This window comes from Mugil cephalus, chromosome 9 (assembly GCF_022458985.1).
Source record: "Mugil cephalus isolate CIBA_MC_2020 chromosome 9, CIBA_Mcephalus_1.1, whole genome shotgun sequence".
NCBI classification, from domain to species: Eukaryota; Metazoa; Chordata; class Actinopteri; order Mugiliformes; family Mugilidae; genus Mugil; species Mugil cephalus.
The window spans coordinates 11,378,766-11,393,644 of NC_061778.1; the positions used below are offsets into that span (position 1 = coordinate 11,378,766).

Genomic DNA, 14,879 nt, shown 5'->3' on the forward strand with positions numbered 1-14,879 from the left:
TTTTCCTACCTTCCATTAAGAGCTTCTCTGAATCATTACTGAGTCACTGCTGTATTAAACATTAATGGTATGTAGCATCCTCTGACTGAAACAATAAATTAATTCATGATGGATTTTAAGAAAAAAACAACTCTAGGTTAAGTTGGAGAGTCTTGTCTAACCTCCGATCAGCTGATTTAAAATCATTGACTCCATTGAATTTAATCACTTCTTAGTTATTGTAACATTGTCTGGGCAGGTGCATACCCTACAAACTAGAGATCGACCGATATATATATCGGCCGATATTTGCGTTTCCTAATGGTATCGGTAGCGGTTGATACACGGGTGCGTTCACTGATATATATATTTTTTTCTTCCTGGCAAAATTTACACAGGCAGCCCTATGCTGCTGGAGATGCTGTGGACCCATGCAGCCCATACATGGCCCCTCCCCCACAAGCAGAGTTAGTTATGAAGTCTGGGTAAATTAAAACTGTTGTCCAAGTAATTGACATGGCATACCCAGTTGGACACTTGCTAGGCTTCATTACTTGTACTCAAGTCATAACGAGTGCTATCCTTGTCCTAATATTGGTACTAGACTAATACCTTCTGATTTTACCAGTGAAGTCGTGTTTAGCCCAGAAACTCCAGGCAAGCATACGACCTGAAGACATGATGCGCCAATCACAAGAGCAAGAGTTGTGAATGTTTTACCTCGACATAATTATGTTGAGAACTAATTACAGGAAATACAAAAAACACTTACTCTCGTCTGGGTTGGGCGAGGCGAGGATGGCACTGTGCTTCCTTTTCACCTCTTCAACTTTCTCCGCCAAAGACTCGATGAAACCCCGGATCTCTTCCACCTGCCAAGAGAAAGAGACCAAAAAAAAAAAAAGGTGCTTCAGATGTGCCGAGTACCGAGGCAGGAAGCCCCCGTGATTAGCCCAGACTGATGTTGACAGAAACTGAAGTGAAGATGTAATTATCATATTAGAGGCAGAATGAAAGCAGAGCGAGGCTGGTTTAGAGAAAAGAACACACAGATATAAGAACACTTTACCTGGACGTAATCATCTCCATGACTCTGCAAACACTGGAGCAATCTCTGATGTACGTGTGTTATGTTCGGAATAAATTTAGACAAAGAAACGAGGGGAAATCGATGACGACGTTCTGCTTAAATCTTTACCTTCAGACAGACCAAGGCTAACAGTTGTCCCGTCTTAAGGCTAAACTAGCTATTGGAGTGCTCAGTTGAGCATCATATTTAGCTCACAGATACAATGGTAGCATCAAAAATGAATCATCAAACAATTAGTTTGGTATGCATTTCTAATTTCCATGGTATTTGGGATGAGTAGGACCTAAGACATAAAATCTAAGCATCATCATTCAGAAGTTTTAGAAAAAAAAAACAATGTCCTCATATGTGGACAGTGGGATTATTTCATTAAACAAGAAACTAGTAGTTGCTAATTAGCGAGGTTGTAGCTCGTTGCTATTGATAAAATTTGTTATATTTGCAAGTCACATCAAACTAGAAACATTAATAAGCATAAATAAATAAGCTTAAACCGTACAACTTTGGGTTTTGTTTCTTATCCACTTTTGTACTGTGATCGAATTAATCCGCTATCATGTTTTCACCCTTTGCTACCACTAGATGGAAGACTTAAGTGTCCACTAACGAGGACAATGGGTTTTAATGAACCAGAATAAGCTGCAATAAAACCTAAAACTTAATGTCCCGATATGATGACGCAGGGTCTCAGGAGGTTAAATGCTTTTGAGGAAAACTCAAATCAAACCCTACAAGTGCATCGCGTCCATATCCTCCCTTGAACTTTGCATCATCTGCCACTAAGATCATAGGCCCGACATTAACCAATCACCTCTCTCCAACTCCCTGCTGCCTCATCACCAGCTGTGCAGCCCCTGGCTTTTGGTAACAGCTGGACGAGCAGCAGGTCACATCTGTCAGCGACTTCATCAATCTCTGTTTTCATCTCAGTCTGTCAAAGCACTGATCATTTGTTCCTCCTCTACACCTGCTCAGCTCCAGGCCAACCTGCTCTCCATCCATTCATTCACTCAGCCCTGCTCATTGTCTCGTGCATATCTCTGGTTCTTCTTTGCACCGTTCCTCTATCACTTGTGATGGCTCTGCTACATTCCTGAGTTTTCCTCCTTCCAGCCCGGCTCATTATTCTCCAATTATCTCTTTAATTAGCAGCTGATTGGATCTGTTTTTTTTTTTAAAAAATAACAACATAATTGGCTCTGAAAGATCACAGGGGAGAGACCAGACAGTACATGAGGCCCACAGAGGTGAAGACAGAGTTTAAAAAAAAAGGGCAAGAATAAAGGAGAAAGAGACGGTAAGTAAGCAGAAGATGAAACCACTTTACTGTTCAGTTTAGAAACCAGGTTTTGATGAGTCATGGTGCGTGTCTCTCAGCTCTCATAAGACGTCAGGGAAAATTTTATTTATGTAGGAATAAAAAAACAACAAAAAAAAACAAGCAGTATCAGATGTTGCTGCAACGCTCGCATACCCACCAAAAAGGAATAAACTGACACGTAGCCTGTGTAGGTCCCTGCATTATTAACCAGCCAAAACCCACAGTAGGAAATTGCTATTTTGTTAAGTTATTCTGGAGTAAAAGTCTTACTTTTAGCCGCTAAGGAGAGCGATTAGAGGGCTCGGGGCCACGCTGAGCGTCTTGCTGTTGTTCACTTCACTCTTGCATCATCAGGTGAAGGATTTGGAGGCATGAGAGGAAACTTGATACACAATGAAAGTAACAGTCCTCATTCACACTAGATATGGTGGCAAGTAAATTAAATCTTTTTGACCCTTAATCCTAATCATTATTCATATTAAAAAGGCAAATTCAAGTTTTTCTTTTACAGTAATAGTACGCACATGGTGCTAGAAAGCTATCGTGGCTAAAAGAAAAAGATTTCTTTACAGCTACCATCTGATAAAGGAGTACAGCAGAAAACATGAGAAACTTCGCTACTAAAATGGGCAGGTAGAAATTAATTATATTGGCTATTTTTATAATGCCTAAATGTAAAAGTAAAGTGAAATTTATACAGACCAGATCCTGGATGAAGTGTTTATTCAAGGCCGTGAATAACAAATATTATTTATTTACACAATCAGGGCAATCAGAATATATTATGTCCATTCATATAATATGTATAATTACCGTATAACAAAAACATTTCTGTCGGATATTCTGTATACCACAGGTAAGATGTTACTGAGTGAAAATATGAAACCATCTCATTCAGCTGTGGACAATTTAATTCTCTAGCACAGATGCTTGACATTGGGCTGAGAGAAATCCGTGTTAAAAGGATCCATTTATTGTTGGTTTCTTCAAGGGATCTTTGACAGCGTTGAAATGCAGCCTGGTCTTTAAAAGCAATTACATACACACAAACACACAAGCACACGGATACGATAGATACCAGGCGGTGAAAACCGACCCCAAATGCCACAAACGCATTATAAATTCAATATTCCACATTCTTCTGAGGTTTCGTGTTTGTGGTGTGGGTGAAGGACAGAGGGGCTGCAGCAGTCTCTTCTATCCGTCCGGATCGCCATGGAAAGCTTAATTAAGGCGCCCAGTGAGTGTGAGAGCCTGATTGCTCCCACTCTCCCTCTGCTCCCCTTCCCATCTACGTCTCCCTCTTTCGCACGTTATTACACGTTCCTCCTCTCTGGATGTGACGTCTAACTTCACCATCCTCACCATCCTCCGGTCTCTCAATCTCAAACTGTTCTCTGTTGACGCATCTGTCTATACATTAAATCAACGCTTTTTCTGTTTAGTTTTTTTTTTCACTTCCTACTTCCTCACAGGCTGAAATTACTGTCAGATAAAGAGAGGTATGTTTCCATATCATGGACGAAGACAGCCTGTCAGAGGCGAGAAGCAGAAATGAGAGAAATGTGAAAGAAACGGCCGCAGGCTGCTGCTCTCCCTCGGAGCTAAAACATCTCATAATTACTGAGTTTCTGAAGTTATTTGCCGGATTGCTTTAGTACTGACTGTCAAACGTTGGATTCAGGAGATTTAGCTGTGGGGGCTGAAGTAAAACCCAAATGAGCTGAGGGGACATGCTGCAGTAATGAGATTAGACATCGCTTGTTGGTTGGTTGTGGTAGCACGTGAGCCGATGAATGAGTCACGGATGGTGAAGAATGAATGAAGCGGCCGACACCAATCAGCTAATACAAGCATTACTAGAGTGCTCTGCCTGCACTTACACTATGCTCCGTTTCAGAGACCATCCTAGCATTGAGAGCACTGATAAGCACTCAATTAGCCGGCCAATCTGCATTTCAGCCCTCGATCACAAGCACCGGGTCATGAATAAAAGAATGCCACGGTGGCCATAAGGAACTGAGACGAGGCTTCACAAATCTGATCGAATGAGAGTTACAGAATCAGGCAAAAGTCTTTGAGAGGTGTCAGTCATTTTAGGTGTAAGGAAGGTTAAACTGAGGTGGATGCATTAGATTTTAAATGCGACATGTTTACCTCTGAACACACTGTTAAATTGATCACTCCTAATATAACAAGCCAAAAAACGATTTTATATTTTGTGCACAAAAAAAACAAAACAAAACAAAAAAAAATGCTAGCTACATCTCAGTAGATAAAAGTTGGACAAATCTGTGTGTACAAATTATTTAATGAGAAAGCAGAAGAATGGCATGGGGGATTTAATTGTGGAGCATGTTTCAACGGAAACACAAACGGACTCAGATTTTCCCACCGCTAGATTTTTGAGCTCAGGGTTGGTGAGCTCCTTCTGACTATCCTCGTGACCACTCCAGTCAAATCTTCCAACTTCCCAGGTCAAATGTAAAGCACCACAACCCCCCTGGTGAAATTGCATTGGGCTTCGCAACTGTGACACACCCAAGTGCCACACGGCCTTGTCTCTCAGCTTGCAAACACCGGGAAAAGTGTGCAAGTTCATTGCATTTAAATTAATATGACGTTATGCTGAATGGAGAAATCTAAATGCTAATGCAAGAGGAGGATGTTTGTGTGTGTGTGTGTGTGTGTGTGTGTGTGTGTGTGTGTGTGTAGGGGGGGGTTAACGGCTGAGAAAGCCGACAGTGGTTATAGGGGCATGAAAGCAGCGCAGACAATAAATGAGCAGGTCTATTTATATGCTGCTGCTTGTATGACTGAAGAATTTAAAAGAACTTCCACACATATAGCCGTCAAACCTTTACACAATATACAGTGTGTCAATCAAACGTCTCCTGTGACGCTGGCTTTGGATTGTTCGTCCATATTAAACAGAGTTCTCCTTTTGTTTTTTATTAAATATCTATACAGGGGTTTTGATTGATGCACCTGCAGCTCAGTCAGGGATAATTTAACCTCTTTGTTTAGGCTTTTGTTGCCTCGCGGCGCTTTGAAAACTTACATATCAAAGTGCTGGTTGCCAAACCTCTTTCATAACTCAGAAACGGTGCTAAATGGCATTCAACCTCACACGACACGACGCATCTCCGCGGAAGCATTTGCAATGGTGATCGAAATACTTCAAAGACAGAGCCCACGTGTAGATAAATTCATATACACAGGTGTTGTAAAAAAAAATTGAGGTACCGGCTCATAAAAATAACTGAATTAAAGCAGCGACAGGAGATGAAAACCATGATACGAGACCATAAATATGGATTATACGGAACATGTAAAGTCTCCCTTAGCCTTCTCCTCACTTAAGCTGAATTACCCTGCTTTTTACTCTTATACTGTGCGCCGTGGGAGATCAGGTCCATTAAAAAGGCATTACAGAGGCCACTTTACTCACAGAAAAAGATGTCACAGAGTAAAGTCAGCCCGGGCTCCATATGACTGATGATTCACAGTGGGTCTCCATCTCTCCGGGGAGGAGATGTCAACTGCCGCTACACTGAAATAGGGCCCACCGACTGGGAGCCATGATGATGTTCAGTTTATGTTCCCAGCACATGTGCACAGCATGTACAGGAAAATACACTCTCAGGCGCATGCACAGATGCAGATATAAACAGGCTGTGTGCATGCAGGTATCTGTCACGCACAAGAGGAGAGACAGAAGTGAAATCATCAACAATCATCGTTGTTATTGGGAGCTGGATGAGGTGTGACGTGTCTGAATCAATACCGGCCTTTTCAAACGAAATAAATCTGATCCATCCCACACCGACAACAACTTTGATGCTTGTAAATCACATCAATGCTCCAAAGAGCAAGACGGGCGGCGTGAGATTGATTACAGCACTCTGAAAACCCAACACTATTAGATTTAGTATTAGAAAAGCGATGACACCCAGAGAGATTGTAGTGTAGCAAACCTGACCTGGGTTTTAATTTGGGATGGAAAATTATTAGCCTCTGAACCTGTTAATATGTAAATAGGACAAATAGTAGTCTTCAAACAGAGAAAGGAAACTAAGACGGAGATCAGAACAAACCTGTTCGAAAAACTCATCCATGAAGCCTTTCTCCATCCCGACGGCGACTTCATCCTCTTCCTCTGTCGTCTCCTTCCCCTGAACAAACACACACACAGTCAGTGGTTATTTAAAATATGATTTAAAAATATTAATAATAATAATTATTAAAAAAGATGAAACAATTCCCATTAGCAACATTAGTGACGTCTGAACTGCACCGTGTAAGTTTTTTTGTTGCATAATTCAAGGTTAACTGGAACAGTATCAACGCGCTCCCCCGCCTCTCCACCCATCAGCTGATTAGAAACTGGAGGAGCACTTAACGTCACTTGTAATTAGAACCGCAGGTCGAGTGATTTGTAAGTTATTATTGAATTAGGGACCCGGGGGCCGAGAAAACCTTGGCTTTTGCACACTTAGTACGGTTAGGGTTAGCTACCTTCAAACGCACACATCAGCATTTACATTTGCGGAGCCTTATCATATAGCTATGTTGCTGTTACTCTTCTGTCCATCGCTGCATGACGCCAAACAGATTGACTGTCTTGACAGATCTTTGCTGGGAAATAATAAATTATGAAAGGAGCGACTCCAGAATGAAATTCTTCCACTAAAATTTTGTGGAAGGGGTAACTTCAGGCTGTCTTCCAGGCTAATAATTAAAAATCTGTGGTAAGGTTAATCGAGGCTGGTAACCGAGGAAACCAGCTATCCCAGCTCTGTCTTAAAACCCCGCTACCAGCATTTCAGCATGTTAAAGAACGTTTTTTAAAAACAAACTGTAGGATGCAAATCATAGCATTAAAGACAACCCCAAGTGAGGAACCTGCATTCACTCTCATAATGACTGAAGGTCTGAACATTTTCAGTAACTAAGCTAAAAGCAGATTCTCAGGGTCACTAATTAGTCCTCTAAAACCCGTCTGACTCCAACAGATTGCTCAAACTTTTCAAGCTTTCCGCGTGTCGCCAGTGATTCACTCTGAAAATACGCGCTCACTTCTAATCACAGATCAGCCATTACACAGCATTAGCAGGGATCTCATGTGGCCTCATCTCATTCATCTAGCCACTGTCAAGCTAATTCAGTCTCCCCCCCCTCCCCATTAGCTCCATTTGAGATCCATTTGCTTATCTGTGAGGACAGGGTGCAGTTTTCATCTCCTTCTGCCTTACACCACTCCTCAAATTTCCAAACAGCAGGGGAAGGCTCTTGAGTCGTGCACATGGCGCTCACCAGTTGCCTGCATAAAAATCATACTTTTATACGTTTCCCTCAGAACAGTTGGCTCAAATCTCAAGCGACTCAGAAATCTGAATATTACATTTAAACCTTCAAAGAACAAATTCCCCGAGGTCTTGTTTGTCACGACGTATCTGGACTGTGGGGAGATGTTAGAGCACGGGCCACAGATTGGAGGTTAAATGACACATCCTTCATTAAACACGCGGCTATTAAAATAAGAAGACAAGTCCCCTGCACTTTAAAACTCTTTAATCCATTAAGTCAAATAAATATTTAAAAGCCACGGAGAGGTGGGTTAATACATTATTTTTATGTGCTTCACGTGGACTGAAAAACAGCCAGGTTCATCCAAACAAAGACATTAATGTGAATGTATTATAGGCACCAGGAGACAGGAAGCTGGGAAATTTCTGCATCAAATGAGGCAAGCGGGAAATTTCTAATTTAATGAAAAAGATACGATGTTTAGATTTCTCTCCAGCTTTTAATAGATCGGCTGATCTGCTGTGTAATAGAGCTATGTTGAATGGATCACATGGCTAACCTTCCTGTATGTTAACAGATAATGTATACTGTATTTACACCTTCATCAGGCATAACATTATGACCACCTCCCTAATATTGTGTAGATCTTCGAAACAACCGTGACTCATCAGAGAATGGACATGGGCCTTCTGAAGGTGTCCTGTGGTGTCTGGTACCAGGATGTTTTTAGTGTGGGTCTATGTGTCCTATGGGGGGATTTTTCTAGGTACCCTACGGGGTGAGGGTACCTGGTCTGGTCTAGGTGGGTGATACATTTCTAAGTAACATCCACACGGAAAGTTTTCCAGCAGAATGTTGTATTGTCACAAGACGATGAATGTTTTGTACTTCTCCTCTAAGTGGTTTTAATGTTGTGGCTGACCGGTGTATGTTGAAGCTTTTTAATAGCTTTTTTTTAATAGTGCAAGGCAAATTAAATGTTTCTCGCTATAAACCAAACCAGGTCACCACAACAACAGTTTGGCTTGTAATTTTGACATTTGAAAGTTATAAAATTTGGGATAAATAATAAAATGAATGATGGCTAAAATCCATTTTACCGTCTCAGTTGCATGCTACAGACTGGGACACTTAAACAGAGGACACCGATCCTTTTCCCATTATGACAAATGATGCAGAATGAAAAAGGTGCATACGGCCAAGCACGTATACACAGGAGGTGCAGCACGAGTAGCTTGCCAAGAAAGCAGCTATTTCCAACAAAAAAGTCAAACTAAAAACTCCTCTAAGAGAATGAAAAAGGATCAACAGGTTCAAGGAGACGAATATGAATATTTTTGTGACATGCCTCACTTTTAAAGAGTTGGCTGCTTTAACCTTTCTAATGTTTTTTTTTATGAACAATTTCATTTGCGAGTTTAAAATGTTTGCTAAGCGACCCATTTTACTAGGATCATCTTGTTTTGGGATATAGTAGAAAATAACCAAAGTTATTATTATGATAATTATAATTATACCGTTCAAACTGTTTGTTGTGTATGATAGAAAACAATATTTTCTTAAATAAAGTCTGAAGTTTTACTTAGATTATTGACCAACTACACATTTGAGACAATGAGGTTTTGAAAAACACGACTTTGACGCAACTTGTCTTAACTGTATTATTTGTGTTCTCAGTTATTTGGTAGAGAACGACTCTTAGCATGTCATGAGCTGACACGGAGGGGGAGGCAGAGCGTATACTTAAAAGAAATGGGGAGAAGAACAGAGGAAGGGGAACATAGTTCTTGGAGGAAAAATAAACGCCTGAGAGGACGGACTTCAGTGAGAGATGCTGAGGCAACCGGCGCCAATATGAGTGAAAGGAATCATCTAAACCCACTCAAGTCAAACACACAAACACTGAATTGTTTCACGTTCTCCGTATAAAGGGTTCATTTGGAAACTTAAATAATGTCCAAAGATTTCCGCACACTTGAACTCGTGCAATGGTTCCACTTTAATGGTTTAATGTTTGAGCTTCCGGAAGTGTGTAACGTAAGAAATAAAACTATCAAAAACTAAAACTTTGGTGCCAGCGCGGCACCGACGTGCATTCGGGAAGCTGCAGACTTTGAGAAGCGGAGAGAACAGAGGCGGAAGCAGCGGGAGGCAGAGGAGGAGGACAAGCAGGGGAATCAGAATAGGCTCTGGGAGAAATGTGTTCAGCCTCCACAGAGAGATGCTGCATGTCCCGCGGAGCGAGAGGAGGGCTTTGGTCTGGTTTCGCTTTGAGTGGTCAGGGAGGGAGACGGTTGAGTAGCACACCCCAACCCTCCACCTCCCACCCGGATCTGAGGCTCCCGCTGAACCGCTGAGAGGCTGAAAGGCTGCCTTTAGTGCTGCACTCTCGACTCGAGCCTACAGACTTGGCTGTCCACGCGCAACAGATGCTCCGAGGCCGGACGCGCAAACATACATGCAAACGTACAGCTGATAACAGCAGACGGTAAACACACAGACAGAATGTGGCGCATGTATAGCACAAGCCAATTAGGGCAGAACTCTTTAATGCTCCGTGTCTGGGGCTCACAGTCGGGCAAAACACCCCAACTATGGTGCAGCGCGGCAGTGACCTGATTATGCCGTTTATTAGATTAGAGAGTTGTTCTAGGCACCGTGCCAAGCAGGACGTCTCTCCGTAAAGATAGAATTGTCTGCACATACGCAGGAGGAGGAATCGCAGTTCAAGAGTTAGTGAGTGAGAGATGAAGTCATAGTGAGCAGGCTGCAAGAATCCAGATTAATAGAGAAACAGGGCGACTTAACAAATATTGAAAGCTGTGAAAGTGTAAAAGCATCCAAAGCAATAAAAGGTCACAGAGACACTAGGCATGTATGTAAGCACGAGTCAGGTTAATTGGAAATTGCGAGCATGAAATATACTCGCAAGGCCGCGCGCACCGACTCTTCGTGATTTCATGAGAAAATCACAGAGAAGATCATTGAGAGACAGTTCAAGTGGAGATGGAAAACCCATGTGGGCAGCGCTTTATTGTCCTTTTGTGTTTCCATATTAAAGCAGACCGTCTTCCTGTGTCTTTGTCTTACGGCCAATTCAAGTATGTAGCTTCCTGCAATCCCATTAGAAATGACTCATAAAAATCTGTGTCAGCCGCACAGAGGAATACTGAGCGCGTAACCAGATTTATTACCGCGATACAGATAGGTGGCACTCATTATAGAGGTGTGCGCATGCTGAAACGCACACGCACACACACACACACACACACACACACTCGCAAAGCTTTGATTATTTATTCATGTTTTTACTTCAAATACAAACGATTTAAAAACTGAATTTGTAGATGTTTTCTGTTCACAGTTTTAGAAAAGCCTCGCTGCTTACACAGTATGTAAATGTCCTTATTGTTTAGGGAGAGGAGCCGTGAACAGGACTGTGGCTTTTCAGGTCGAGATCACTACACACACACACACACACACACACACATTTATTATTCTACTGTCGCATGATTTTGCTAAAACTACATATGACACAACATACATTACACAAAAGCCTTTGCTCCGATCCCTTGCCTTATGCGTACGTTCGTGTTATTATACAGTGTAATTACTATAATTACCACATTCTGGCTTATTCACTGCGTTCATGTTCACAATACGAATCAGACTCAACAAACCAAATTCTGTCATTTTAGCTTTTTACTCACAGGCTTGATTGTAATGGAGCTTTGTTGTTAATTCACGTCATTCACACAGTCAACGGATGCTTTCCAAAGTCATATAGCATAAGTGCATATTTAGATTTAACCTTAAAGGATAATTTTACCAAAATTATAAAACATCTTTTCCTCATTTCCCTCTACCAGTAAGAGTGACCATACAATGGTTAGTGGAGAATGAGATTCCACTGGAGGCGCACAATGAAAACAAAAGGCAGCGCCAATAAACATTCCTGGAGCAGCTAAAGACGACAAGTTTCTGGGAGGACAAGTCAGTCTATTTTTCAGCCTCGGAGGTTGATTTTGTACTCCATTGTGATTACGCCGAATTGATGAAGGATGCTTTCAACACCGAACACATTCCCGTTCACCTCCACTGACAGAAATCTGAACAACTAACAGCGTTACTAAAGGCGAGTAGCTACGAAATAACACATCCATCTAACAGAAGTAGATAGATATCTAAGAACTGAGACGAATTGAGCCCATGTACCTACCACAGAAAAGCTGAGTGAACCGAACCAAAAAGTCTTGAAACCTCAAACACCGTTTGTTAAAGATGAGAAATCTCCACATAATCGCCTTGCTCTCCTGTCACTGTTAAAACCTCAAAGGGGTCCTCACAGAGACACAGAACACCGCAACGATAAAAATAGCTTTAGTTGTGCCTTTACTTCCCATTACTCCCACTCCCATGTTCAAGGCCTCAGGACATGCTGCATGCATCTAATGTATGTACACCAACCAGCCACTACATTAAAACCACAGACAGGAGAAGTGAATAACATCGGCCATCTTCTAGGCAAATGTTATGTTTAGAGTGAGCACAAAACAAATTCAAGGCGACCTCAAATTCCAATGTTTCATCACCATCTTTAGAGAAAGAAGGCCTACTGGTATTGGCGATGCTGACATGACAAAACTACAAACCAGTAAACAATCCTCACTGACTTGATTACACCGCTGGCTGGTCAGAGTGAATGACTGGCTGATGGAGGAGGAGGACACAGTGTAAGGCTATCCAGACAAGATAATTACACGACCAGGGGGCAGTGTGGGTGATGAGAGGACACGGGAAGTGATGGACCGAGCCAGAAGAGGGCCGGCCAGCTGTAAAACTCATTCACTTCCTTTCACGTTAGCTGTTCTCCTCTCTCCTAGAACACCGGGAGGAAAGAAAATCAACAAGTCTCCATCGTTCAGGGTGCACACTGACGGTTAATGGATGCAGTCGGCTGGAAAAAGAAACAATGCGGTTTGCCGGCAGTGGCGTGCCAATACAAATACAGCTCAATACTCGCATTGCAGAGTCTCAGATGTGTGCATGTAACGCTGCGCTTTCCAGATAAGTGTCACTGTTTGTACACAGCTTTGCCCTCAAGTTAAAACCAGCTAATTGTGAGTAATTACAGAGGAGAAAATCCATTGTTCTGTGTTGCCAAGACATCCAAGTTCAACACGAATGCAGATCTAAACACTTGTAGCTTTATTTCTCAGCACGGTTAACGGCACGCACAGTGACCAAACCGCAAGCAGGCTGATGAAACACAGAGGAGATGAACTGTTAAATAGTGCAGATAAAACATCTGTAAGAGGCCTGTGCCGAGCCAAAGAGGCGTATTATTCGTGTTTCCTAGTCTATGTCTTTATTCTGGGACTGAAATACAGTTGTTTTGCATAATTCTGCCTTAAAACGGTGTTTACTTCTTTTGTTGATAGCACATGTACATTAGTTTACCAAGAAGAAAGCACTTTAGCGTCTGAAGAAGGCGGTCGTATCAAGAAATCCACGATCTGCAGACATCAGCTTGACAAGAAGGAAGAAAAGACTGGTGAAACATTTGACTGGCGTGTTTAGTTTTACATGTGATTACCTCATTATTTAAATCGCTGGCCATGTTCAATATGAACATGTTGCATTAAAACATCGTATATGTGACATAAAATAAAGAAAAGCCCAACAGACCCTCCTTTTAATAAGAAGCTAAGTGCTAATTAGTTTTAGAGTGAGATTTAATCAGATCTCTTTAAGGGCCCCCTTGGCTGTTTTCGCTCCACCAGCACATCTGTTCTACTAATTTCCTCGGACTTTTGAATGAGATTTCACACATCTATTTTCTGAAGCGCAAATGTTTTGCATTTGCATTTAAAAGAATAAAAAAAAAAATACCTGTTTGAGGTTAACAAGAGGGTTTTATCAGGCCTTCCTGCGAGGCACAGAGTTCAGCAGATACACAAAGGAGGACAACGTGGGTGGGAGATGGGATGAGGCACGGAGGCAAAGTGTGTGCATGTGCAACAATTTCCTCTTCTTAACAATCCTCCTCAATGTCCTCCCCCTTTAATCATTTTCCTTTTTCTTTCTCATTCTCCCCGTCCGTCATTCTCCCTCCCTCCCTCCCTCCATCGCTCTCCATCCTCCAGACTTCAGCCTCACAAGAGAATCATCACAGCAGGCCCACACAACATGGACTCTGTTACCTTTGTCTTGCTCTCCCTTCACGCCTTCACTTTGCGTTCATCTCGTCTTCTTAACCGTCTCTCAGCCCTTCGCCGATACATTTTACTTAGCTGTCCTCGGAAATGTGCGTCTCCTATGGATATTATTAGATTTAAAAGCAAACTTTTTCCCTCTGCTGTTCATTCCTCTCCACCCTCTGCTCGCGCTCGCACATCTTTCTGACCTTTAACAGCGTGATCATCAAAGTGATGCCATTTAAACGCGTCTAAATACAAATTTACAAACTGCTACACTGTGAAAGGTTACATAATGACTTGTAATGCAATGATTTTATGAGGTTGCAAAAATCAATAATAATTCATTTGAGGCAAGAATCCAAATGTCTTCAGCTGCCTGTTCCCGTGGATATATCTCTTTCTGCTGCAGGGACTCACACGAGATAAATGACCTTTCAGACTAAATAGTGGATGCTTGCTGCCGCTTTTGCCTTGTTAGCTCGTAATTGGCCAATGCGTATGGATATGAATTTATAAATTACGCGCTGAGGATGTTCATACACAAACTCGTCTGCCCTGGGTATGTGTGCACGCGGCCACGGGTGGTTTGGCCAGCGCTCGACGCTGCTGGAGTGGGTGAGAAAATGTCATAAAGCTTCAATTGAACTTTAATGACAGATCACAGGGAGGGATAAGAGTTGTGCTGTCGCCACTTATGGCTCGGCTTTTTCCCACCCCCAGCCTCTTCTCCTTGTTCCCCTGTGGAATATACTGAGAGCGGTTGACCATGAAGGATCGTGACAGCACCAATACACTACTAACGCAATTATATGTTGTAGATATGGGGAAACTGTAACAGAGAGCGAAAGGGATGCCAAGGAATAGCACGGGATAGATAAGAGGGCTCAGGATAGCTGGATAGAGACTTATTGCAAAGTAACCTGACGAGGCTTTTTATTATTATTATTTTTAAGATGGAAGAAGATAGAAAAGAAAACGT

The 14,879-nt window shown here is 42.1% G+C and overlaps 1 protein-coding gene across 2 annotated transcripts in view; it reads right to left on the reverse strand.

The window, feature by feature from the left end:
* The window catches only part of LOC125013538 (syntaxin-1A-like), a 53,417-nt gene that overhangs the window by 31,435 nt on the left and 7,103 nt on the right, over window positions 1–14,879 (reverse strand). For both annotated transcript variants that reach the window (XM_047594314.1, XM_047594315.1), the window contains exons 2-3: window positions 6,488–6,565; window positions 752–851 (exon numbers count right to left, since the gene is read on the reverse strand). In XM_047594314.1, coding sequence (XP_047450270.1) covers window positions 752–851; window positions 6,488–6,565 — 178 coding nt within the window. The remainder of the gene's footprint in view (window positions 1–751; window positions 852–6,487; window positions 6,566–14,879) is intronic.